General features: G+C 43.4%; 1 protein-coding gene across 2 annotated transcripts; it reads left to right on the top strand.

The window, feature by feature from the left end:
- On the top strand, positions 1-27,759 carry Slc35g2 (solute carrier family 35, member G2). 2 transcript variants are annotated; one of them, NM_001393842.1, is made up of 2 exons: positions 1-299; positions 26,318-27,759. In NM_001393842.1, exon 2 carries the CDS (start codon positions 26,336-26,338, stop codon positions 27,572-27,574), a length of 1,239 nt encoding a protein of 412 aa, NP_001380771.1. In that variant the 5' UTR covers positions 1-299; positions 26,318-26,335; the 3' UTR covers positions 27,575-27,759. The 2 variants fall into 2 exon arrangements, with proteins under 2 accessions (NP_001380771.1, NP_001012126.1); NM_001012126.2 differs by lacking the exon at positions 1-299 and adding an exon at positions 444-569.

The raw sequence follows: 27,759 nt of genomic DNA, 5'->3' as shown, positions 1-27,759 counted from the left end.
CTGGGACGCTCACGCCTCTCGGGGAGGACCAGTCCCTGGGTCTAGGCAGGCGTCCCGGTGGTCTCCTGCGGTCTTCCAGCCCCGCAGCGCCCGCGGTGGGGGTTGGGGCAGCAGAGAGCGCAGGCGCAGTGCCCGCGTCTGGCGCCCCTCTCCTTGCTGGTCGCCCCTGGCAGTCCAGGCTGCAGTGGTCCCCGCTGAGCGCGCGGCGGCCTCAGCTGGCTAGGGAGGCCAGACCCGGAGCACAGCTCCGACTGAGTCCGCTAGTGCTCCGGGCGCACCCGCCTAGGCGTGACTCCCAGGTAACCGGCCGGGTGGCGGGTGGGCAGCAGCGGGCGGTGCGGGACTGAGCCGTCTGGTCCCGCCGGGAAGAGGGAGCGCACCGAGCCCCGCGTCGGAGGCAGCTCGCCGGTAGGGCGCCGGCGCTTGGGGTACGGTAGGCTGGCGTCAAGCGCCCCGCCTACTTGACAGACCTGCACGGGGCGCGCATCTCTGCGGGGCGTCCGAAAGGCCACCCAGTGCCCACTTCTCCCCGCTGCTGTCCTGGAGGACTGGAACAGAGGGTTGATAAAGTCAGTACCATTCTGGGGCCTCAGCCCGGGTCCTGACACCGTTGCTTGTGTGGGCCCAACCCCAGTCTGCATGTTGAAGGTCAGGGCTGTTGTCCCTCTTTTGGCCCCGGGGCCCACACAAGCGCGGCAAGTGCTTGTGGCGTCATATGTGTGATTGCGAATGCAACTTTTGAAAATTGCTGGGTGGTTTTAGGAGTCTGAGAATAATTTTGGATTTGCCATCACTTTCCTGTCCTGTGTCTATGAGTCTTGAACTCCAGTTGAGAATTTTGTGTCTCTTGATTTGATAGGGAGGAAGGACCCGGCGGTGGTCGATTGTGGAGGTGGAGGCTCGGGCAAGTTCCATCTCATCCATCCACGTAGAACAAAATGCGGGATTTTCTTGACGGAATTGGTTCTAGGTTTAGAATTCTACGCAGCGTGTGACCATTTAACTCATTAGAGGGGGAAGAAGGGTCGCGAGAACTGGCAGGAAGAACACTCACTCTTACTGGGGCAGCTGGGGGCGCCGCGCAGACCCACGTCACTACCCAGGCTGTCACCAGGCTCTGGTAGGAGCTGGGGCAACTTCCCGTCCCAGTGAGGATTGAGGAGCACCTAGATAGTCTCACACCAGGCCTGGAGGGTGAGGGAGCAGGCCCGAAGGGTGAGGGAGCAGGCCTGAAGGGGGCCAAGTCTGCCAGCTGTTCTCTGGGAAAGGACTTTGAGCATAGTTGACTGTGTCCGTGGTGCTGAAGCGCCTCATGCCCTGTTTTACGACTTCCTGGGCCTATGCCAGCCATATTTTCCTTATTTTGTATCTTTGCCAAAAATAACTCATTGCAAGGCAAGCGGACAGGACAGAGCCGGCCAGACACTAAAACCCTTCACAGATGGGTTGAGCGTGATCTCCCGAGGGAAACATTGCCGGGAAACATGGTTCACCTTGGAAGAAGAGATAAAGCACAGCTTGCTTGATTGCCTAAAAGTACACACTGTGAGCAAACACACCGGCCCTAATGTATGCGCATATGTATGTGAATGCATGTGTAGGATACATGTATGAATGTATACCTACAATCATAATGCTCATCTCCTTTCAAAGCTAGCACGTACCACAAGCCACACATTCCCCAGAACCCTTTGTAACCCAGCTTTATTTTTTTGACACCTCTTGAATTTCTGGACTCTACAGCATAATTAATTTTCAAATCATCTGTTCCAAAGGCACTGTGCCTGTAGACGGAAGTGCTTGTGCTTGTATTCACATTTAAGTTCCAGAGAATGCTGTAGTAGAGGGACTGGGAGTGTAGCTCAGTGGCGTAGCACACACCCAGCATGCAAGAGACCTTAGGTGGGCTTCTCACTGCCACAGTCAGTCAATCAATCAATCAACCAATCAATCAATCAATCAATCAAGCAAGCAAGCAAGCAAGCAAGCAAGCAATAGGAAGAAAAAAGAAAGCATGCTTCTTTAAAGAAAGTTAGGTAATAGAGAAGTGGAAAAATTCTTTTGTATGAGCACACATGTACTTTTAGATGGACCTTTATTCTGTCTGTTGTTTTCAGTAATCTTGTGATTATGAACACTGATGCTCAACATTTTATTAATATAGATCAGTGGGGGACTGGAGAGATGGCTCAGACGTTAAGAGCACTGACTGCTCTTCCAGAGGTCCCGAGTTCAAATCCCAGCAACCACATGGTGGCTCACAACCATCTGTAATGAGATCCAATGCCCTCTTCTGGTGTGTCTGAAGACAGCTACAGTGTACTCATATAAATAAAATAGATAAATCTTAAAAAAAATTATAGACCAGTGGTTTTCAACCTGTGTATTGACTCTTTTGGGGGTAGTCACATATCAGATATCCTGTATATCAGATATTTACATTATGATTCATAACAGTAGCAAAGTTACAGTTATGAAGTAGCAATGAAATAACTTTACAGTTGGGGAACACCGCAACTCGAGGAACTGTATTAAAGGGTCACAGCATTAGGAAGGCTGAGAACCACTGTTAAAGACAGTTATGCAGGGTTGGAGAGATAGTTCAGTGGTTAAGAGAACTGACTGCTCTTCCAGAGGTCTTGAATTCAATTCCCAGCAACCACATGGTGGCTCACAATTATCTGTGATGGGATCTGATGCCCTCTTCTGATGTGTCTGAAGACAATGACAGTGTACTCATATTAAATAAATAAATCTTTTTTTAAAAAAAATAGTTCTGCAAATAGCTTTTCTGTTTGTTTCCAGTTTGGGGACGGGGTCTCACTGATTCTCACACTGGCCTTGAATGCAAAGTCATCCTGTCTTAGCATCGAAGTATTGGGATTCCATGGAATTATGGATATGTGCTACCAAGCCCAGCAAACACTATGTGTTTTTTTTCCTTTAGACAAGTTTTTATACAGCCTCAGTTGGACTGAAAATCGGTATGTAGGCAAGGATGACCTTGAATTCCTGATCCTCCTACCCTCATCTCCCAGAAGGCGAGATTTCAAGTATGTACTACCATGCCCGGCCTGATGCCATCCTTAAATTATTTTAAGAACGGAGCTAGAGAGATGTTGGCAGACAGGAGTGTTTGCCTTTTTTGCAGAGGACCTGTGTTTGATTTTCGGGCCCCCATATTGCAGCTTATAGCTCTCTGAAGGTCCAGTTTCAGGGGACCTATGACCTCTTCTGTTCTCAGAGGGCGCCTGGTATGGACGTGGTCCACATACATCATACGGTCAAACATTTTCACGTATAAAAATAAATAAATAAATCCAAGGGGGGAAAGATATGGTAAGATTTAGGTGCATTAAATGGATGGTAATGCATTAGGACTGAGTAGAGGCACAATGTACAGCAACTCCTGGGTTTACTCATTTGACTGAAGTGTCAGTGCATATAAAGTACTAACTTCCTACTTCTCCCCGGTCTCCAGCCCTTTGGTAACAACCATTCTCTTCTTTTGTATGAGTTTGCCCATTTTATATACTTCATGTAAGTGGGACCAAGCAGGAGTTGTGATCAGTTTGCTTTACTTAGCATAATATCTCGTTTCATTTGTATTTTTTCGTAGGATACAATTTCTTTCTTCTTAAAGTCTGAATGTTATTTCTTTGTATTTATAGATGCTCCATTAAAAGAAGCTATTTGTGTATTGATGGACACTTAAATTGCCCCATGTGAATATAACACCTTTGCACAAACACACACTTGTTTAATTACAATCTTTTTTGTTGTTTGTTTGTTTTTGCTTTCTGACACAGTGTTTCTCTAAGCTGTTTGTTTTGTTTTGTGAGATAGTATTTTCCTGAGTTCCTTTGTTTTGTTTTCTGAGATAGTGTTTCTCTAAGTAACTTTGGCCATGCTGGAGCTCACTCTGTGGACCACACTAGCCTTGAACTCAGAGATCCTCCTCCCTGTCTCAGTGCTGGGATTAAAGATTATTTGTGTCACCATACCCAGTTTAATTACAGTCTTATAACAACATTCTTGAAGTAAAATTTGTGGTTCAATTGATAGATACTTTAATTTAGATACATTTGATGCATTAATCTGTTCAAATATTGATTATTTGCTCTTTTAAGCATCTCCAAAAGCACCACATTTAAGGAATATTTATTGGGCAACCATTATTTACAAATTGTGCCTTAAAAAGTAAACGAACATATGCTACTATAAATGGGAAATTTGAATGTCAGTAGCCCCATCCTTTCACCAAAGACAGGTTTTATCAATCGCTAAAGGGATTCTCTGATTGGGCAGACAGGAAAGGACATTTGTTCATTCATTCATTAGCAATATCTATTTCTCATCTCGTGACTTGCTCAGTCATATGTTTATTTTTCTATTGGCAAGTTTACTTATTTTTTAAATCCATATAAGCTCTTTGTATAGTATTGTATTGTTTGTTTTACTTTTGAGACAAAATCTCACCATGTATTTCTGACTGGCCTAGCTAGAGCTCCCTGACTATGTTGAATGTGCTGGCCTTAAACTAAAGAAATCTACCTCACGAGACCCTGAGATTAAAAGTCTATGCTACCACACTTTTTTTCCTTTTAACTTTGTTATCTTTGTTTATAGTATTATGCTGTGTAGAAAATTTCAATATATATTTAAAATTTTTATTTGAATGGTGTGTATGTATCTGAGAGAGTTTCTTTAACTGTTACTAGGATGAATTATCTAAGAAATCAACCCAAGGGAGAAAAGATTTATTTTAGCTTACAATTCAAAGAACAGTTCACCATGGAGGGTAAGTCAAAGCTGCGGGAGCTTGACATAGCTTGTGCCATCACACCCATAGTCAGAAACAGAGGGTAGTGGATACAGGGATTCTGTATAGCTTCCTTTCTCCATGTACACAGCCCAGGACCTGAGCAGGGAATGGTGCCATTACAGTAGGTGGGTCTTCTGGTCTCAGTTAGTGTGACCAAGACAAGCTCTTATCGGTGTTCTCAGAGGCCCATCTCCCAGGTAATTCTAGGTCTTGTTGACAATCAGCCCTGGCATCACAGAGTGAATATATGTTCATGTGGGTGTGTGCATATGTGTATGTGTGTGCATGTGCGTGGTGTGTATGTATGTGCAAGGGGATGAAGGATGCTGGGTGATTTTCTCCATCGTTCTTCATCTCATTTTTTTGAGACAGGGTCTCTCACATAACTTGGAGCTTACCAGTTGGCTGGATTGGCCTCTGTTCTAGGGTTTCAGATTCATGCTACTTTGGGCTTTTAATGTGGATGATGGGGATCTGAATTCAAGTCTTCATTCTTGCTCAGCAAGCATGCCCCTGACTGGGACATCTCCATGCATATTAATACAACTTTATTATATTTTTGGCATTTATATCAGCATTGCATTTCCCCATATAAAACATAATGCTCCTTAGCCTCTGATGTACTGAGATTACAAGCATGCATCTGATTCTATTGCTTTTCATATATAAATATCTTCTCATGGGAACATTGTTTTAAGTTTTGAATTTGCAAATGATTTGTTTATAATTTATCAAAATGATGCTTTAAACCCTTGATTTATTCTCTCATTTTCTTTTCAAATTTAGTTCATTCTTAGTTGTAAATTATTTTGTACATTAAATAATAAAACATGCAAGGCCTTGGGGTTGAGTGACAGAACAGAAAGGAATTAGAAAATATTGATTTCTAATCCATATTTATCTACATCTTCTAAGAGAAGTAATATGCTATTTAGTCTGAGTCTTTCAATGTGGTATATTTAATTTTTAGAAATCTAATTACAGTATTTTTACTTTAAATGTAGCTTGTAGTATTTTAAAAATGTTAGCATGCAATTTTTAAAAAGCTATCCTTTAGAGTATTTTTATGTAGCCAGAAGAAAATCTGTCCAAGTACACTAATTAGCCAAAATGGGAATTTATGTCAGAATATTTCTAAAAGGAGAACCACCCATGCGTAAGGTTGTATACATAAAAGGTTGGTCAAATGCCTTTTGGCAACCATCCATTATGGATCAATGTAATGTATTTTCCAAAACAAAAGAATTGGTATTTGAGTATTGTTGAATTATTCTGTATTATTTTCTTTCCAGGGTTTAAGATAATTTTGGAATAGACTAATGAGAATAACAATTTTTTAAAATATTTACTTCTTTATTGGGGGAGGGGTGCCACAGCACCTGTATGAAGGTCAAAGGACAACTTGCTGGGGTTGCTTTTCTCTTTCTACCAGATGAGTCCAGGGAACTCAGGTTATCAGGCTTGGTGGGCAGGTGCCTTAACTTACTGAACTACCTAACAGCCCTGAGAATAATAACCTCATCGTTTTTAGAGGATATATTTAAAGACAGAGCCGATTATAATAAAAAGATCAGATTATAAAATTAAATTCTCCCATCAGTCCAGTTCTGTAGGAACCAGCACAGATTTGGTTTGAAGTAAACATTTTCAGATTGTAACATTCATAACACTGGTTGTGAGATGTCATCAACTTTAAGATAATGTATCTTAAAGTAATGTAACTTTAGAAATATAACAATAGGGCTGGAGGGATGGCTCAGTGGTTAAGAGCACTGACTGCTCTTCCAGAGGTCCTGAGTTCAAATCCCAGCAACCACATGGTGGCTCATGACCCTCTCTAATGGGATCTGATGCCCTCTTCTGGTGTGTCTGAAGACAGCTATGTATATACATAAAATAAATAAATCTTTAAAAAAAGAAATATAACAATATATCATGAACTTAATGTATCATAAGGAGGTTACGATGTTTATTTTTTCTGTTTTATTGTTGATTGGTTGATTTTTTTGAAGCAAAGTCTTACTCTATAGCCAGGCTGGCCTTGCCGTCTGCTTCCCTGCCTCAGCCTCCCAGGTGCTGAGACTGTAGCTATGTATCCCAATTCCTCACATTTTCAAAAGAAAATGTTTTTTCATCAGAACATGATCTTAAGCTTTCAGTCAGTCAACATCCTATGTACATTTCGATTACTGGCAGCTTAGTTTAACTGTGTAAGAGTGGTGTTTCCTCGGGGTAAATCCCTAAGTGAAGTTAATGCTTCAGGAGGTGGTGTCACGCTGCACTGCTGGTGGCATTTGCATCTTTCTCATCTAAGTGGCAAAATGGACATCAACCTGCTCATTTGTGCTTCCATATCTTTAACAGGATTTGTATATCATTTGAGGTATGTCCTGGCTATTTTTGTTTTTCTTTTATGGATACATAGTTATAGTAATAGCCTTGTATTTCTCTAGACCAGTTCTGTTTGTGAGCATGCTCTATCTGGGCTGGTGTGCCTGTCAGGTAGCTTGTCAGGAGGCAGCAGAGTCAAGCGGAGGGACCCACACTGAACATAGGCCAATGGTCACTCTGATTTTTATTTAAATACAGCTGACACTTCCATATTAGCTATTAGAAATAGGGGTTAATACTTCCTATTTCAGATAACATAAAAATAATATTAAGGGCTGGAGAGATGGCTCAGCGGTTAAGAGCACTGACTGCTGAGCCATCTCTCCAGCCCCCTTTTTGAAAGACAGTATTTGGACAGTGTTAGCTCTTCAGGCTGCCATAACAAAATGGATGGCTTTTAATTAACAATAGAAATGTGCTTCTAATTTTGAAGGTCAAGAAGTCCAAAACGAAGACACTAGAAAATCAGGTATATGGCGAGGTCTGCCTCCTGTTCATAGATGGTAGCCTTTTGTGTGTCCCCAGGTATCAGAGTGGCAAGAGCTCTGCTCTCGTGACTTAGTCACCTTCTGAAGTTGCTACCTCTGGACATTCTCACATATGACTTTGTAGGAAGAAAGACAGTCTAACAGGGAGGTTAGTACAATAATAAGTCATAATTTTAAAAAGTTGCACTGCCAGGGATGAGACACAGGATGTGACACAAACTAGGCAAATGCCCTACCACTGAGCTGCACGCCTAACACACAAACCATACATTCTTTTTAAAAAAAAAAAAACCTTGCATATGATTTGTATCTCCTCAAAGAAGTAGGCTTAATAAAGTCAAGAGAAATATATAGAGACATAAATACATCTTGTAATCAAACACAATTTTAATCAAAGTTTATAAAGTTAATTTTAAAAATATTCTAACTCACAAAGGTGGCTAAGTTCCTTGATGCTTTTCAACTTGGATAGACAGCATTGCTATCCACACTTGAGACCTTCTGGCGGGTCTCTGCCAACATTAATGTCCCTAGTAATCTGATGGCCTGTGGTTACCACGGTGAGGATCAGACCCTCCCCATTTATTATGTGTTCCTGGACGTTGTGCTTCCCGACGGTCTGAATAGAAATACAACATTCTGTTGGCATGGGTCTGGGGTAAGGGAAGAGGGAAAAGCATAAGCATATTCTACCTGGGCCTTTTCCAGCACCTTAGAGCTGTGTTGGTTGTCAAAGTCTTGATTGGGTTTCGTGCTGAGACACCTTGGTGTTCTTAAACACTGACACATCACTGTGCCAGCAGGCAGCCACTGCTGTTTCTTTCTTCTTACTGAATGTTCTTCCTGCATACTTTGATCATAAAATCAGGCAAAATCTCCTTTCTCATCACCACCCATATATTGTCTTTCCTGCCTTTAATCCCTTAGCAATAGTGGGGAGATGTGAAGAGAATGGTAATCACCAGTTTTCACTCCTTTCCCCTCTGGTTTGTACCCAGGAAATACCCTTAACTTGGCAGGGAAATGTCAGAGAACAGTGGAGATCAGGGAACTTTTTTCTGACTCGATTAAAATTTTACTTTGCTCTATAAATGTTAATGTACATACATAATTAAAAATATTGGCTTGTATATAAAATTATATTGCTGAGCTGTTTACTCTAGGTTCACATAATTGTCGCTGTACAGAGCCAATCCAGTATAATACTTTATGCGCACATAAACACTATTTCTGTTATGATTGCATATGAACTCAGTCCTCATGCCTAACATTTTACTGGAGCATGTTCAGTCACTTGCTGACTGCATATAATCAGTGACTTGGGAGTGAGTTCTTTTTTTATTTAAGACATCAAAGTATCAGTCAGCAGCTTTACTGGACTCTTACGAACCTGATAAAAGAAAAACCTTGCTTGCTCTTGCCTTTTTGCTCCTGCTCTGTCCCCTCTCCCCTTGCACCTTCTCTCCCCATTCCCTCTGCCCCCCTCTGCCTTTCTCTGTCTCTACTACCCTCTTAACTCCACTCCCAGTCCCAGAATACATTCTATTCTATACTAAAAAAAGAAAGAAAAAAAAAAAAGAAAAACCATGTTGATCCATTTTTCTTTTTTTTAAAAAAAGAATTATTTATTAATTTTATATGCATGAGTACACTGTAGCTGTCTTCAGACACAGAAGAGGGCATCGGATCCCATGACAGATGGTTGTGAGCCACCATGTGGTTGCTGGGATTTGAACTCAGAACCTCTGGAAGAGCAGTCAGTGCTCTTAACCACTGAGTCATTTCTCCAGCTCCTGACCCATTTTTCGGATTAAATTTGTTTTCTTTGTTTTCTGTCTATCACTGCCTGAGCCACTGTTGTAAACAGGAGTGAAGGTCTGGAGAGGGAGTGAGTGGTGAGTGTGAGGGAGGCTGTTTAGAACCCTGGAGAATGATAGCCAAATTCTCCTATCACTCTAGAGTCAGAAGATCTGAGAGAGTTAGATTGAAGAACTGTGGAGACAAAAATGTGCATCAGCTGGTTTAACCAAGGATTAAAAGCCAACAGTTTAACAGTGAGGCCAGCTAGGCCAGAGAGTTCCTGTTCTGTCAGTATTTGTTGAGTCTGGTTCTGAGGCAGGACCTTCAAGATATCAAGAAAAAAGATAGTTATCATCCCTGTTCTTGGAGTGTTAAGAGTTTATCAGGGACTCTGTTATGTACACACACCGCCCCCAGTGACAGGGTATGTCCAGGACTGCTGTAACATCCCATAGGGAAGGAACAGGTCGTTTGAGAGAAGCTTCCCCGAGTGAGTTTCCAGCCCCCATTATCCCATGTGTTTTCTCATGATGGGAATCCGGCCTCCGCCATCCTCACTATATTTACTTGCTCTTTTTCCTTTGATGTAACCAATGTCCTGACCTCATCAGCTACTTCCTTGACCCAAATCTTCCCAAGAGTCAATCCTGCTGGTTCTGCCAGCCTCTTCACAACATTAAATTAAATAAGAGAGCTGTGGACTAAGAAATTAAAATCTCAAAGGTGCTAATTGCTTGTTAGAACCCTTTATTGGATCTTCAAGCCCAAGGACATCTACTTATAAACTGTACCAATGAAGACACTCAAGTAAAAAGAGGCTATTGAGATGTAGAGCTAAGGAGGCAGAAATAAAGATCTGGACAATGAGTTAGCCCCAGGGACTTGACTTCCGTAAGGAACATGGGAGACCAAGGGGAGGGCAGGCAAATGAGGGCTATGGCTGGAGGATTCTCCAAACGTGGTTAAGCTTCAAGGACCATTCACATAACATCCCCAGAACCACAAATACCCTTCTGTGTGTTTGTTCTTAAGGCATTTTTATTACATTATTTAGTGTGCATGTGTGCTTGTAGGTCATGAGGATCAGGTTGGCAGCAAGCACCTTTGCCTACTGAACCATCTTCCCACCCCCTCTCTACTGTGTTAAGAACACATTGCATTAAAGCATAAAAATATCATTCTATTTCTGAAGAGGGAAACATTGCTTCTATGAGCAGCTTCTGAAATTGCAGTCTTAGGAGACGGATGACATTATCTTTTTGTGCTGACTCCACTCGCTGGTCCAGAGCATCAGGAATCTGTGCAAGCATTAGAACAGCATGCGGTCCATCTGTTCAGGTCAGGTTTTCCCACATTAACATGCAGATTTATGGGGTGGTAACTTATGTAAGAAAAGTCAATGGTAATGATGTTCCATTCTGTGCTGCCAATTGGAATCTATATATATATTTTAGCCTGTCATGAAACTATCATAATACACACACACACACACACACACACACACACACACACACACACACACACACAGAGGATTCTTTCAAAAGCACTAACAAAAGCATCTCCCACAGTTTGTAGTCATTTACCTCTGTTTTGGTTTGAGCACTAGACACCATCCATTCACATTTCTCCATAAAATGGTCTATTTTACCCACAGCCTTCCTTCCACAGATGGCAGAGATACACAGGAACGACGCTGGCTTCTTGGCTGACTTGTCAGACTGAAATACAGTAATGGCTTATTTTTTTCTTCTTAAGAAAGTAGGTTAAACTTTTTCAGATTTTAAATAGATACTTGTATAGAAAAATAAAAAACCCTAAGTATGTGTGCATGTATACACATACATATGAATTATTTTATATAAATAGAAGCCTACCAGCAATATTCTTTAGTGTGTGTGTGTGTGTGTGTGTGTGTGTGTGTGTGTGTGTGTGTGTTTTAGTGGGGGGACAAAATCCTGTGTATTTCACATTGGCTTCAAACTTTCTCTGTAGCCAAGGATGTCACTGAACTCGCCCTACTCCTGCCTTTGCCTTCACAGCGCTGGGGTTCCAGCCTCAGCTACCAAGTCTGGCTTCTGTGCTGTTGAGCATCAAACCCAGGACTCCATGCACGTTGGGCAAACACTGTTCCAAATGAACTACAACCCCATCCCATGAATACGCTTATAAATTTTGTTTGGTTCAGTAATATGACATATATACTTTCTTATATCAGTATATATACATAGGTATTATCATTTGGTATGGTGGTATTTTCCTTTAGCCCCTCTCCATTAATGGGCAATTAGGTTATTTCTAACTTCCATCACATGAAGAGAACCATGGTGACAAGCCTTATGTGTGCACTTTAATGCTCTGATGATCTCCTTAGTGTCTATTATTGGAAATGGCATGGATGGGAGAACTCACACATATAAAATTTTGACACATGTTGCTAACTTTTGATGAGATGGATTACACAGTGTTGTTATTAATGTGCAGAGTCCTTGGCAATGATGGGGCTTGATAAATCTTTTCACCTTTGCAGTATGTATGTGTTCTACATATATTAATAGAGTATGGTGATTTGTGTACTGTGATTTTGATAAGTCTCTGTGTATAATGTTGTGAAATTTAATCCAAAATATGATTTACAGTTTGGTCTGAAACAAGAGGGTACCTAATGACCATTTCTTAGTGGTCTTTGGGATTTTACCAAAATACAGTATACGGAAAGAGGTGACTGAATTGTGACTTTTTTTTTTAAAGATTTATTTATTCATTTATTATATATAAGTACACTGTAGCTGTCTTCAGACACACCAGAAGAGGGCATCAGATCCCTTTACAGATGGTTGTGAGCCACCATGTGGTTGCTGGGAATTGAACTCAGGACCTCTGGAAGAGCAGTCGGGTGCTCTTAACCACTGAGCCATCTCTCCAGCCCGAATTGTGACTTTTTAAATTATAACATCAATCTGTTATATGAAGAATCAGCTATGATAAAAAGAAATCAAATTTGTAAAATTTTGGGACTAACGCACTGTGGCATTTCTGGACTTTAGCCTGGAGTGAGGTGGGGATTCTGGCTTGGTGCTCACACAGATAAACTTTGGGAAGCACAGAACAGATGGGAGCAGGTGGTGCTGAAGTGTTTCAGGGCTCTGAGAATCCACGACTGCTCCCGGGGTATGTCTTTCTTCCTCATCTTCCTCTTCCTCCTCTTCCTCTTCCTCTTCCTCCTCTTCCTCCCCTCTCTCCTCCTCTTCCTCTCCCTCCTCTCCCTCCTCCCCCTCCTCTCACTCCTCCCTCTCCTCCTCCTCGCTCTCCCCCCTCCTCCTCCCCCTCCTCTTGTCCTGAGAGTCTTGTGTATCTGAGCTGATTGGAGGACATCTTGAGTTCACGGGGATGTTTGATATTCTTTCATAAGACTTAGGTGAATGATAAGCACCTGAGGTACATCAACAACACAAGAATTTCTCTTACACTTTTTAGCATGTGATCAATACAGTAAGTCAATGATTTAACCATGGATATACATATAAAATATCATGAAATACAAAAAGATGATTTTAGCTGGGCATAGCGCTGCACACCTTTAATCCCAGCACTCAGGAAGCACAGGCAGGCGGATCTCTGTGAGTTTGAGGCCAGACTGGTTTACATAGTAAGTTCCAGGACAGCCAGAGCAACACGGTGAGATTCTGTCCCCACCCTGAAACCTCCTCACCCCCCCCCAAAAAAAAACAAAAAAAGAAAAAAAAGATAGTTATGTTCTTGACCTCTTTCCCAGCCTTGGCTCTTCTATCCTGAGTAGAGTCACCAGCTGAATTGACAGGTGCTGGTTTCACTGCAAAGTGATTTTGCTTAATTTTTTCCTTTTAGGCAGAAGGAAAATGTGTCAGATGATAAGTATGTGTCATCTGAGGGTGCATATTTTATGTAAATTGATAAAACTGCTTTTCAGAGATCAGGGGTTCCCTGCTGGAAGGGGGTGCTGAGTGTGCGTTGTGAGACTGGTGTCGGGCTGTAGCTTGGAATGCGTGAGGCCCTGATATTGACCTCTGAAATCAAAGGAAGAAAGGGAAATAACATAAATGGTGAAAACCTTGCATTTTAGTGTGTTCTTAGCTGCCAGCCAACACATTCATTAGCGTGCCAGAGTGAATTTTAAAGTGTCACAACATAACTGCTCTGTTTCAAACCAGGCATCGTCACCTTCATACAAGCCAAATCTACTCACTGTTTCAAAACTGCCACATACAGTCCAGGAAAAAAAAAAAGAAAAGAAAGCCAAAACAAAATTTTTGTAAAATATCTTTTAAAAATCTCCCTTTTCAAAACCCTGGTATTGCTGGGCATGGTGGGTCATGCTTGTCATCTGGAGGCAGAGGCAGAGGCAGAGGCAGAGGCAGGTGGATGTCTATGAGCTGCAGGCCAGCCTGCTCCACATAGTGAGTTCAGGGGCAGCCAGGGCTATTTACACAGTGAGACCTTTCTCAAAGGACAAAATAAAACAAAAGCGAAGCCCCAAAGCGTGGGTATGCACGGCTCGTTCTACTCCAGTACTCATTAACCCCCAGTGAGTGATTTCAACCACGGGTCTGTTGCTCACCGAATGAAGGCAGTTGGTCTGGCTCTCCTCAGATGTGGAGTTTACTGCCTGCCTCCCTTTTCCAGCACCCTCTGCCCTTTCCTGTCCGTGCTGCTGGTGCCTCTCGGAATCTGCACAGCTTACAGATCACTCCCTGTGAACTGACTCTGGGCTCTCTGTGTCAATCGAGTCTCCAGTTCAAACTTGGACTAGTTTCCTGCTCAATGGCCATCTCCCTCTTCACACCAAACCTTCAACTCTTACCTCCACCTTTTTGCAAATCCCTTACGGATAATGCTCGTCCCTTCTACAGGCCAGACTGAACTAACTCAGAAAAACCAGGTCCCTCACTACCGTCTCCAGTTCAGCTCAAGTCTTCTTAGCCACGTTTGACTACAGACTTCATTGCTCTTCCGAATGGGGTTTGTATCCTCTCACCCAAGGCAACGCAGTGTCTGACAGCCCCAGCATCATCCAGCCTAACCCTTCAAAGCAGCCTTGACCTCTCCTGGAAAGTCTCTGGTTTTCAGCCTCCGACGAGGCTTCTCCACTCATGCACCCCTTCACTGAGCAGAGTTTTGGCTGATATGCTGATATGTGGGGCCTGGCATCAGCTGAATTTTTTTCCAGTTTAGATCAAGCATCAGGCTGCTAGTCAGTTCTGACATAGCTGTGCACCTGTTAAGCAGTGCAGGGAGCCACTATCACAACGCTGTCACCACTGACCAGTCAGCAGACTGATACAGTGATGAAGACAGATTTGGACTCTGCCATCCACATCCCTTCTCCGTGCATTTGTGAGATGGTTCCAGGGTCAGGAGGCACAACCAGTGACTGTGGAAACAAGGAGAGCAATGGTTACAGTGGTTGTGAGCTGCCATGTGGGTGCGGGCAATCGAACCAGGTCCTCTGCAAGAACAGCCAAACTCTTAGCCAGTGCTCTTGGCCAGTGCTCTTAGCCAGTGCCCTTAGCCAGTGCTCTTAGCCAGTGCTCTTAGCCAGTGCTCTTAGCCAGTGCTCTTGGTCAGTGCTCTTAGCCAGTGCTCTTGGCCAGTGCTCTTGGCCAGTGCTCTTGGCCAGTGCTCTTAGCCAGTGCCCTTAGCCAGTGCTCTTAGCCAGTGCTCTTAGCCAGTGCTCTTAGCCAGTGCTCTTGGTCAGTGCTCTTAGCCAGTGCTCTTGGCCAGTGCTCTTAGCCAGTGCCCTTAGCCAGTGCCCTTAGCCAGTGCTCTTAGCCAGTGCTCTTAGCCAGTGCTCTTAGCCAGTGCTCTTGGTCAGTGCTCTTAGCCAGTGCTCTTGGCCAGTGCTCTTGGCCAGTGCTCTTGGACAGTGCTCTTGGTCAGTGCTCTTGGCCAGTGCCCTTAGCCAGTGCTCTTAGCCAGTGCCCTTAGCCAGTGCTCTTGGCTAGTGCCCTTAGCCAGTGCTCTTAGCCAGTGCTCTTGGCCAGTGCTCTTGGCCAGTGCTCTTAGCCAGTGCTCTTAGCCAGTGCTCTTGGCCAGTGCTCTTAGCCAGTGCCCTTAGCCAGTGCTCTTAGCCAGTGCTCTTGGCCAGTGCTCTTAGCCAGTGCTCTTGGACAGTGCTCTTAGCCAGTGCCCTTAGCCAGTGCTCTTGGCCAGTGCTCTTAGCCAGTGCTCTTAGCCAGTGCTCTTGGCCAGTGCTCTTAGCCAGTGCCCTTAGCCAGTGCTCTTGGCCAGTGCTCTTAGCTAGTGCTCTTGGCCAGTGCTCTTGGCCAGTGCTCTTGGTCAGTGCTCTTGGTCAGTGCTCTTAGCCAGTGCTCTTGGCCAGTGCTCTTGGTCAGTGCTCTTAGCCAGTGCCCTTAGCCAGTGCTCTTGGTCAGTGCTCTTGGTCAGTGCTCTTAGCCAGTGCTCTTGGCCAGTGCTCTTAGCCAGTGCTTTTGGCCAGTGCTCTTGGCCAGTGCTCTTAGCCAGTGCTCTTGGCCAGTGCTCTTGGCCAGTGCTCCTGGCCAGTGCTCTTGGCCAGTGCTCTTAGCCAGTGCTCTTGGCCAGTGCTCCTAGCCAGTGCTCTTAGCCAGTGCTCTTGGCCAGTGCTCTTGGCCAGTGCTCCTAGCCAGTGCTCTTAGCCAGTGCTCTTAGTCAGTGCTCTTGGTCAGTGCTCTTAGCCAGTGCCCTTAGCCAGTGCCCTTAGCCAGTGCTCTTAGCCAGTGCTCTTGGCCAGTGCTCTTGGCCAGTGCCCTTAGCCAGTGCCCTTAGCCAGTGCCCTTAGCCAGTGCTCTTAGCCAGTGCTCTTAGCCACTGAGCCATCTCTCCAGCCTGTCTTTCCTTTCTCTTATTTCAGACATAGTTTTGCTTTGTAGCTCAAGCTGGCCTTAAATTTGTAATCTTCCTGCCTCACCCTCCCAGGATATAGGATTAAAGGTGCATGCTACCATATCTAGTTGGAATTCATCCTTTAAAATTCCCCAAATAACATTTTAACATAGATATGTAAAATAAGCTATTATTTTGTGTGTCCACAAATTGTGTATGAATTCCTCAGTGTCTAGTCAGTTTAAAACTCAGCCTAGCCTTTTCTCTGCTCTCTAGTCACCAGGATATAGGCTGCTTTACTCTCCCATATCCTCCCCTCCATGATGGACTGAACCGTTGAAATGGCAGACAGATGGACGATTATGTCTGCATGCTCAGAGCAGCGTGGGGAGATGTGGGTAGACCTATATGGAGAGACTGGCTACTGTGAACCCCGCCCCTGAGAGTGCTTCTGAGGAAAATGGCCAGTAGGACAGTGTCTTTAGGGACACAGCAAGTCTTCACAGTTAGGATGCACATTAGCAGTGTCCCCATATATACACCTCTACTACTTGGCTCTTTCCTCTTGGCCACTTGCTGGGAGACGTGGTGGACACTGCCATCTCCTATTTGGAATCACTTGGAACTCACAAAGTTGGAGATGATGTGGGGATTCCCAGAGTGCTTCCTACACCACCCAGTCGGCAGGCAGTGCCTGCAGTGGCAGCTTCACATGGGGCCAGAGGAGAGGAGGAGAAGCAAAGCCCTATGCTGGGCTTGATTATATACATCTCAGCACTCAGGGGCTGGAGGCAGAAAGGAGGATTATCAAATGATGACTAGCCTGGGCTATATGAGACCCTGTCTCAAAACACCCAAAAAGTCAGTATGTAGTTGTACCGGCTGGTTTTGTGTGTCAACTTGACACAAGCTGGAGTTATCACAGAGAAAGGAGCCTCAGTTATGGAAATGACTTCATGAGACCCAGCTCTAAGGCATCTTCTCAACTAGTGATCAAGAGGGCAGGACTCAGCCCAGTGTGGGTGGTGCCGTCCCTGGACTGGTGGTCTTGGGTTCTATAAGACAGCAAGCTGAGCAAAGCTGGGCAAGCCAGGGGAAGCAAGCCAGTGAGTAACATCCCTCCATGGCCTCTGCATCAGCTCCTGCTTCTTGACCCACTTGAGTTCCAGTCCTGACTTCCTTTGGTGATGAACAGCAATGTGGAAGTGTAAGCTGAATAAACCCTTTCCTCCCCAACTTGCTTCTTGATCATGATGTTTGTGCAGGAATAGAAACCTTGACTAAGACAGTAGTAGTGGTGTACACGTATACCCCCGACACGCGCGCGCGTGCGCGGACACACACACACACACAGACAGAGACAAAGAGACAGAGAGAGACAGAGAGAGATCTTAAATCATATTTTTTATTCTTTGAAACTTAAGATGTAGAAAATAGCTAATTTTGGCTAGTATAAAAAGTACTAAGAAATTAAGCAACCACTTTTTTTTTTTCTTTTTTTCGGAGCTGGGGACCGAACCCAGGGCCTTGCGCTTGCTAGGCAAGCGCTCTACCACTGAGCTAAATCCCCAACCCCCTTTTTTATTATTATTATTAACTTGAGTATTTCTTATATACATTTCGAGTGTTATTCCCTTTCCCAGTTTCCGGGCAAACATCCCCCTAATCTCTCCCCCTCCCCTTCTTTATGGGTGTTGCCCTCCCCATCCTCCCCCCATTGCCGCCCTCCCCCCAACAATCTAGTTCACTGAGGGTTCAGTCTTAGCAGGACCCAGGGCTTCCCCTTCCACTGGTGCTCTTACTAGGATATTCATTGCTACCTATGAGGTCAGAGTCCAGGGTCAGTCCATGTATAGTATTTAGGTAGTGGCTTAGTCCCTGGAAGCTCTGGTTGCTTTGCATTGTTGTACAAATGGGATCTCGAGCCCCTTCAAGCTCTTCCAGTTCTTTCTCTGATTCCTTCAACGGGGGTCCTATTCTCAGTTCAGTGGTTTGCTGCTGGCATTCGCCTCTGTATTTGCTGTATTCTGGCTGTGTCTCTCAGGAGCGATCTACATCCGGCTCCTGTCGGCCTGCACTTCTTTGCTTCATCTATCTTGTCTAATTGGATGGCTGTATATATGTGGGCCACATGTGGGGCAGGCTCTGAATGGGTGTTCCTTCTGTGTCTGTTTTAATCTTTGCCTCTCTATTCCCTGCCACGGGTATTCTTATTCCCTTTTTAAAGAAGGAGTGAAGCATTCACATTTTGATCATCCGTCTTTGAGTTTCATTTGTTCTAGGCATCTAGGGTAATTCACGCATTTGGGCTAATAGCCACTTATCAATGAGTGCATACCATGTGTGTTTTTCTGTGATTGGGTTACCTCACTCAGGATGATATTTTCCAGTTCCAACCATTTGCCTATGAATTTCATAAAGTCATTGTTTTTGATAGCTGAGTAATATTCCATTGTGTAGGTGTACCACATTTTCTGTATCCGTTCCTCTGTACAAGGGCATCTGGGTTCTTTCCAGCTTCTGGCTATTATAAATAAGGCTGCGATGAACATAGTGGAGCACGTGTCTTTTTTATATGTTGGGGCATCTTTTGGGTATATGCCCAAGAGAGGTATAGCTGGATCCTCAGGCAGTTCAATGTCCAATTTTCTGAGGAACCTCCAGACTGATTTCCAGAATGGTTGTACCAGTCTGCAATCCCACCAACAATGGAGGAGTGTTCCTCTTTCTCCGCATCCTCGCCAGCATCTGCTGTCATCTGAGTTTTTGATCTTAGCCATTCTCACTGGTGTGAGGTGAAATCTCAGGGTTGTTTTGATTTGCATTTCCCTTATGACTAAAGATGTTGAACATTTCTTTAGGTGTTTCTCAGCCATTCAGCATTCCTCAGCTGTGAATTCTTTGTTTAGCTCTGAACCCCATTTTTAATAGGGTTATTTGTCTCCCTGCGGTCTAACTTCTTGAGTTCTTTGTATATTTTGGATATAAGGCCTCTATCTGTTGTAGGATTGGTAAAGATCTTCTCCCAATCTGTTGGTTGTTGTTTTGTCCTAACAACAGTGTCCTTTGCCTTACAGAAGCTTTGCAGTTTTATGAGATCCCATTTGTCGATTCTTGATCTTAGAGCATAAGCCATTGGTGTTTTGTTCAGGAAATTTTTTCCAGTGCCCATGTGTTCCAGATGCTTCCCTAGTTTTTCTTCTATTAGTTTGAGTGTATCTGGTTTGATGTGGAGGTCCTTGATCCACTTGGACCTAAGCTTTGTACAGGGTGATAAGCATGGATCGATCTGCATTCTTCTACATGTTGACGTCCAGTTGAACCAGCACCATTTGCTGAAAATGCTGTCTTTTTTCCATTTGATGGTTTTGGCTCCTTTGTCAAAAATCAAGTGCCCATAGGTGTGTGGGTTCATTTCTGGGTCTTCAATTCTGTTCCATTGGTCTATCTGTCTGTCTCTGTACCAATACCACACAGTTTTTATCACTATTGCTGTGTAATACTGCTTGAGTTCAGGGATAGTGATTCCCCCTGAAGTCCTTTTATTGTTGAGGATAGTTTTAGTTATCCTGGGTTTTTTGTTATTACAGATGAATTTGCAAATTGTTCTGTCTAGCTCTTTGAAGAATTGGATTGGTATTTTGATGGGGATTGCATTGAATCTGTAGATCGCTTTTGGTAAAATGTCCATTTTTACTATATTAATCCTCCCAATCCATGAGCATGGGAGATCTTTCCATCTTCTGAGGTCTTCTTCAATTTCTTTCTTCAGAGTCTTGAAGTTCTTATTGTACAAATCTTTTACTTGCTTGGTTAAAGTCACACCGAGGTACTTTATATTATTTGGGTCTATTATGAAGGGTGTCGTTTCCCTAATTTCTTTCTCGGCTTGTTTCTCTTTTGTGTAGAGGAAGACTACTGATTTATTTGAGTTAATTTTATACCCAGCCACTTTGCTGAAGTTCTTTATCAGCTTTAGTAGTTCTCTGGTAGAACTTTTGGGATCACTTAAATATACTATCATATCATCTGCAAATAGTGATATTTTGACTTCTTCTTTTCCGATCTGTATCCCCTTGACCTCCTTTTGTTGTCTGATTGCTCTGGCTAGAACTTCAAGAACTATATTGAATAAGTAGGGAGAGAGTCGGCAGCCTTGTCTAGTCCCTGATTTTAGTGGGACTGCTTCAAGTTTCTCTCCATTTAGTTTAATGTTAGCAACTGGTTTGCTGTATATGGCTTTTACTATGTTTAGGTATGGGCCTTGAATTCCAATTCTTTCCAGGACTTTTATCATGAAGGGGTGTTGAATTTTGTCAAATGCTTTCTCAGCATCTAATGAAATGATCAGCAACCGCTTTTTAATGTGGATTTAAATTGTCATCATAATTCTGGTTCAGGTGACAACTTGGAGGTATTTTGCTTTATTTCACAAAGCTAATTCCAATATGTTAACATTTATTGATCTTTTGATCTTAAACTCAAGGTGTGTCTTACTCTAGCTCCAAGTTTGAAAATGGGAAAGGTACACGTCAGTAGATCTTGCTGCTTTTAGCATTAGAGACACTTGTCTCCATCCTTCAGAGAGCCCAGGCATCATCCCCAGCCATGCACTCCAGGGTTACTACCATTTCCTTCCAGTGGGTTTTCTTTTTCCCCTTCTTTTCTTGCCTTAGCGGTTTGGGGTGGGCTACAACTGATGAACATATATGACAACAGGGACTCAGAGCTGTTAAACCAATGGCACCTCAACTTAGGCACGTCTTCTCACTCCCCAGTTGGAAACAAACCTGCATAGAACCTTGTCATTTGCCCCTTGCTGTTTGAACACAGAGAAAGTGGTTGGAAAGAAAAGGGTGAGCAGTGATGTCTCCAGTCACTGTCTAGAAAGGCAGGGAAATGTGAGTGTCTTGGGACCAAGTGGATACTGTTGGGTTTTGTCCAAGAAAGCTAGGCACAGGGCAAACAGTAAGCTCTATAGTGCAAAAGTCTTGCACAGCAGAGGTCTGTCTTGAGCCTTTGGAACTGACCTGAGAAAACCTGCATTTGCAAGCCTGCAACCTAAAGGATATGTGACAAAAAAACAAAGTCACTTAAGAAACAATTCTGGACCACTAGGAACTTATCACAAGGAACTGGCTTACTGTGCAGTGAAGCTGGATAACACGCATGAAGTCTGCAGAGAGGTAGGCAGGGAGGGGAGAGTAAAAACAAGTTGGAAATTCATGAACACAGATACAGCTTTATTGTCTAAGAACAGTAAGGAAAAGGGCAGGTTGGAACTTTGAGGACATCAAATACTTGGATCTCTGACATTATGAAATGACTAAGCATTCAACGTACTAGGTTAGCTCTACTCCACAGTCATGCAGTCTTGTAATTAAGTTAAATTCAACTCATCAAGAACCTTGTTTTTCTTTCTTTGAGACAAGGTCTCATGTAGCCTAGGCTGGCCTTGAACACCTGTGTATCTGAGGCTGGTTTTGACCTCCTTGTGTCTCTGCCTCCATTTCCCAAGCTCTGGGATTACACCTCAGTTAGGGGGTTTTAACACATCTACAAAGTCCATTCGTGGCAGCTTTAAGTTTGTGTTTGATTACGTAGGTGAGGTCTGTGGTGCAGCTTGTCCTAGGTTAGACACCGATGGCCTATTACACAAGAGCCAGTGCATGACATGTCCCTTTCATGTTCTTTCCTTTTCGTGCCTCTAGGGAAGTTACAGCCCAACAGATGGGGACTAAAGCAATTAAGGGGCTGGAGAGATGGCTCAGCGGTTATGAGCACTGGCTGCTCTTTCAGAGGATCTGGGTTCAATTCTGAGTACCCACTTGGCAGGTCACAACTGTCTGTAACTCCAGTTCCAGGGTTTCTGACACCCTCACACTGATGCACATGCGAGCAAAAATCAGTGAACATAAAATAAAAATAAATTATGTATAAAAGTTAAACCCTTCTTTGTAGGTTGATATCATTATGCAGGTAAAGGCAGGTACAGGCTAGAACAAGGCCTGTCATTGGACGAGAAGGAAGGATGGGTGGGAGAAAAAGTTTTAGAGAGGCACAGGAGACCAGAGGGAGGAGGAGACAAAAGAACTTGGCGGCAGGTGTTAAGATTCCTCTCTGCGGGGCTGGAGAGATAGCTCAGCGGTTAAGAGCACTGACTGCTCTTCCAGAGGTCCTGAGTTCAATCCCCAGCAACCACATGGTGGCTCACAACCATCTTTAATGGGATCTGATGCCCTCTTCTGGTGTGTCTGAATTTACAGTGTACTCATATACAAAAAATAAATATATCTTTAAAAAAAAAAAAAGATTCCTCTCTGCACATTTTACAGGTTGTTTATGACTATTCTTAAGGGATGGATGTGTACCGGATTTTGTGTTGTCTAGATGAGCAAATTATATCTTATCTAGGTGGGCAGTTTATATCCTCATCAACTGGTTGTAAGTTTATTGTGTGGACTGTATTGTGGACTGAGAATTTAACATGTAAATCTGATTGTTGGGTTACAGTTTGTTGAGTCTTGATTTTACCAGGTGGCTGGAACCAGAGAGTTCAAGGCTAGCGGAGAGCCTCTGGGAGAGATACTAATCTGGCCCAATGGGGAACTAGCAACCACCAGGGTTTGCACAGGAACCGCTTCCACTGCTTTTTTATTTTTTTTTTCTTTTTTTCAGAGCTGGGGACCGAACCCAGGGCCTTGCGCTTGCTAGGCAAGCGCTCTACCACTGAGCTAAATCCCCAACCCCCTTTACAATTTTTAAAACGCTACATGTGTGTGGATATTGGCATACATGTGCCATGGCATGTGTGTGGAAGTCAGAGGACAGTTTGCAAGAGTCAGTTCTTTTTACCATGTGAGTTCTGGGGATTGAATATTGGCCTCTTTTTGGAGTGCATACTTGGCCACTGAGCTATCTTGAGAGCCTGATAAACTCTTCTTATGGTCTCCGAGAAAAAAGGAGGAATAAAATAGCAACCTACACACTCTAACTCTGCCCCTAGAGCTGTAGATTTGGCCTGTAGCAGGAAGGGGGAACTTTGAATGGAGAGAAGGTAACATTTTAACAACAGTGGCAGGGGTGGGGATTTAGCTCAGTGGTAGAGCGCTTGCCCAGGAAGCGCAAGGCCCTGGGTTCGGTCCCCAGCTCCGGAAAAAAAGAACCAAAAAAAAACAAAAAAAAAAACAGTGGCAAATGAGAAGTTATGGAATGTAAAATTTCATTAAGGCAATTACTGGTCATCAAGGAGGAGAATTGATATAGTTAAATTGGGTAGAGTAACTAGGAACATAAAATTCTAGAGCTGAGCCAAGCAGGAAGCAACATAATTGCATTATACAAATCAGATTAGAAGCGTTGTAATTATTTAGGTAAAGAAATGTCTGGGGGTTGGGGATTTAGCTCAGTGGTAGAGCGCTTACCTAGGAAGCACAAGGCCCTGGGTTCGGTCCCCAGCTCCGAAAAAAAAGAACCAAAAAAAAAAAAAAAAAAAAGAAATGTCTGGAGAAGTCAGACGCTTGTTCCTGAAGACGATTTAGAATTAGGCCCTAACAGATGATCAGTGTTCAGAAAGTTGGAGAATGGAGGAACTAGTAAAATGAAAGTCTGAAAAATGAAAGTCTGGAAAATGATTTTACACACATGATATGGTCAGGGGGACACACGCCACGCAGCAAAGCGTGAATGCCAAGGGGCTACGGGCAGACCAGGGCCAGCGCACCAAGTGCCTGGTGGAGGACTTGGATTTAACTTTTCTTTCTTTCTTTTTTGTTTGTTTTGTTGTGTTGTGTTTTTTAGACAGCATCTCACATGACCATGGCTAACTTCCAACCCACTCATTATGTAGCTGAGAAAGCTAACTTCCTGGTCTTCCTGTCTCCTAAGTGCTGGGATACAGGGGTGCACTGTGATAGTGTAGGAATGAGGTCGGTAGAGTTTTGTTCTGAATCTTTCTTCCTTCCTTTCTTTCTTTCTTTCTTTCTTTCTTTCTTTCTTTCTTTCTTCCTTTCTTTCTTTTTTTTAAAGATTTATTTATTTCATGTATGTAAGCACACTGTCGCTGTCTTCAGACACACCAGAAGAGGGCATCGGATCCCATTACAGATGGTTGTGAGCCACCATGCGGTTGCTGGGAATTGAACTCAGGACCTCTGGAAGAGCAGTCAGTGCTTTTAACCACTGAGCCATCTCTCCAGCAACATTCTGAATCTTTCAAAGACAGGATAACACAGATGGGATTTGGAAGGGGGAGGACTGTGGGACTCAAGGAGGGCAGACAGGAGGCCAGGGTAACCTTCTAGTCCGGAACCCACACTACCTTCATCTGGAAAAACGGCATAAGCATGGAATTAGAGAAAAGAGAAAACCCTTGAGAAACAGTTCAAAGACACAAGCAGTAATGAGGGACAGCCGATTTAGAGTGTGGTGACAGCAAGGAGATTTCAGAGTGTCCCTTGGTTTGTAGCTTAGGAATCTGGAGGGACCATGAGGTCGCCAACAGAAGTGAGGCAGCTGGGAAGGAAATCCCTTCGTGGGGAGACTGTGCCACAGTCTGAAGCTACTGAAGCTAAAGCCATGCTTTAAAACGGAAATGGACACAAAGGGGCCTGACATTTCTTGACACTTGTATGCTGGAGGGACTGTAAGGAAGCGGTGGGTTAGGAAACTGGTGGCTCTGAGGCCTGGGTAGTATTTCCCATGGCTTCTTCCAGCTGAAAGGATCTTCAGAAGAAAGGGCACACACAGAACAGATAGTGTTAAAACAGCAGAACCCGGTTTGGCTTTGGGGTTATGGTGTAAGAACTTGGAATTGGTGAGTTTGGGCAAGGATTTTAGGAATGATGAGGAAAAAGGTTTCTTCTTTTCTCCTTTGTCTCCTCCCTTTTAGGGTGAGAATGCCTATGGGCTTCACATATCTGGTAAGGTCTTTGGCCAGACTATATTTTAGGGAAGAAGAAAAGAATCACTGAGAAGGAAAAAGAATTGTTCAAAGAACGACAGGAAGGCAGGCTGAGGGAGAAAGAATAACACTGTAAAAGATACCCAGTGTTTCACAGGATAATTATAGGTGAAAATGGCCAAATTTACTTACTGCTCACATCTGACAGTTTACTATATATAGTGCTATAGCAAATTATTTATGGTCAGTATTTCTTTACTCCTTACTTTGAAAGAAGCTTAATGTTTTTCCTAATCAGCAGTATTTCACAGTATCAAGTGCTGGGGTTATAGGTATGTGACACTATACCTGGCTTAGATTGTGTTATTATGTAAAATACTTTGGGGGACTGATGAGATGGCTCAGTGGTTAGCACCTCCTCTTTCAAAGGACCCTGCTTTGGCTCCCAGCATATATGTGAGGTGGCTCACAACTAACTACTTGTAACTCCAGTTTCAGGAAATCTGACTCCATTTTCTAGCCCGTGAGGATATCTTCATGTGCACATGTATATTCCTATGCTCGCACAAACAAAATTTAAAAAAATCTTTAAAATATTTCGGGTTTATGTACTTGCAATTTAGAACATAGCCAAGTAGACACATAAATAAGTAAGATGTGATTGAAGTTGCTTTTTAGTTTGGTGTTTTTCTTTTAAGATGGGTCATATGGTATATGCCTCTAATCCTTACAGTTGGGAGGTGGAGGCATAAGGACCAGGAGTTCAAGGATATTATGGGCTAGATGAGACCCTACTTCAAAAAAACCAATTAACCAACCAATCAGCCAAGCTAAATGAGGCAAAGCGCAGATGGAGTGGGACTTCGGGACAGGTTTACAGCAGACATGATAAGGGGAGGGAAGTTCGGTGGGCTTCGTGTATGTGGTAATGCACGTGCCAGGTCCTCTTTTCCTATTACATCTTCCAGACTCTTGCTATATTTGGCTTTCATCATTGAATTAGTATATATCTGTAAAATAGCAATGCAGTCTTCAACGGAATGAACATGTTTGTTTTTCTTTTTCTTTAAATAGAATTTCTTATCTGAAGAAATGGATACTTCTCCATCCAAAAAATACCCAATTAAAAAACGGGTGAAAATACATCCCAATACAGTCATGGTGAAATATACCTCTCATTATCCCCAACCCGGGGAGGATGGGTATGAAGAAATCAACGAAGACTATGGTAGATTTATGGAAGAAAACCCAAAGAAAAGTCTGCTGAGTGAAATGAGAAGAAAAGGAAGAACTCTGTTTGGAACCATGGACACTCAGCCTCCACGATCAGAAGACCCAAGAGCCAGCAGCAGGGGACAGTTCCAGAGCTTTGCAGAAAAGAACATTTTTCAGTCCCGAAAAATGTGGCTAGTGCTGTTTGGGTCTGCACTGGCGCATGGATGTGTGGCTCTCATCACGAGGCTTGTTTCCGACCGTTCTAAAGTTCCGTCCTTAGAACTGATTTTTATCCGGTCTGTCTTGCAGGTCTTATCCGTGATAGTTGTGTGTTATTACCAGGAAGCTCCCTTTGGGCCCAGCGGATACAGATTACGACTTTTCTTGTACGGTGTGTGCAACGTTATTTCCATCACCTGCGCTTACACCTCCTTTTCAATAGTTCCTCCCAGCAATGGCACCACGATGTGGAGAGCCACCACCACCGTTTTCAGTGCTGTTCTAGCCTTTCTTCTTGTAGATGAGAAAATGGCATATGTTGACATGGCTACAGTGGTCTGCAGCATCCTGGGTGTTTGTCTTGTCATGATCCCCAACATTGCTGATGAGGACAATTCTCTGTTAAATGTCTGGAAGGAAGCCTTTGGGTATACAATGACTGTGATGGCTGGGCTGACCACTGCTCTTTCTATGATAGTGTACAGATCCATCAGGGAGAAGATCAGCATGTGGACCGCACTGTTTACCTTTGGTTGGACTGGAACAATCTGGGGGTTATCTACTATGTTTGTCCTTCAAGAACCCATCATTCCTTTAGATGGAGAAACATGGAGCTATCTCATTGCTATATGCATCTGTTCTACTGTAGCATTCTTAGGCGTTTATTACGCCTTGGACAAATTCCACCCAGCTTTGGTCAGCACAGTACAACATCTGGAGATTGTGGTAGCTATGGTCTTACAGCTTCTAGTGTTACACATATTTCCTAGTGTTTATGATGTTTTTGGAGGGGTGATCATCATGATTAGTGTATTTGTCCTTGCTGGCTATAAACTTTACTGGAGGAATGTAAGGAGGGAAGATTATCAGGAAATACTGGACTCTCCCATTAAATGAACACCTGGTTATTACTGTCATCTTGTTAATGTCTAGTTATCAACACATACACTGCCATTTTAGCATTTACTTGTAGATGTCTTTTGTGTTACATTATCAATAGAGTGCTATATAGTATAAATAATTATGCAGATGCAGAAAAATATACCAGACTAATATATTAAAGAATAAATATTAAATAGCTG

Source organism: Rattus norvegicus, chromosome 8, assembly GCF_036323735.1.
Source record: "Rattus norvegicus strain BN/NHsdMcwi chromosome 8, GRCr8, whole genome shotgun sequence".
Lineage (NCBI taxonomy): Eukaryota > Metazoa > Chordata > Mammalia > Rodentia > Muridae > Rattus > Rattus norvegicus.
The sequence above is the reverse complement of the archived record's forward strand: the minus strand, read 5'-3'. Positions and strand labels throughout refer to the sequence as shown.

Bases quoted from the DNA above. Each gene is read 5' to 3' on its own strand.
- Slc35g2 (NM_001393842.1), top strand. From the start codon at position 26,336: ATGGATACTTCTCCATCCAAAAAATACCCAATTAAAAAACGGGTGAAA.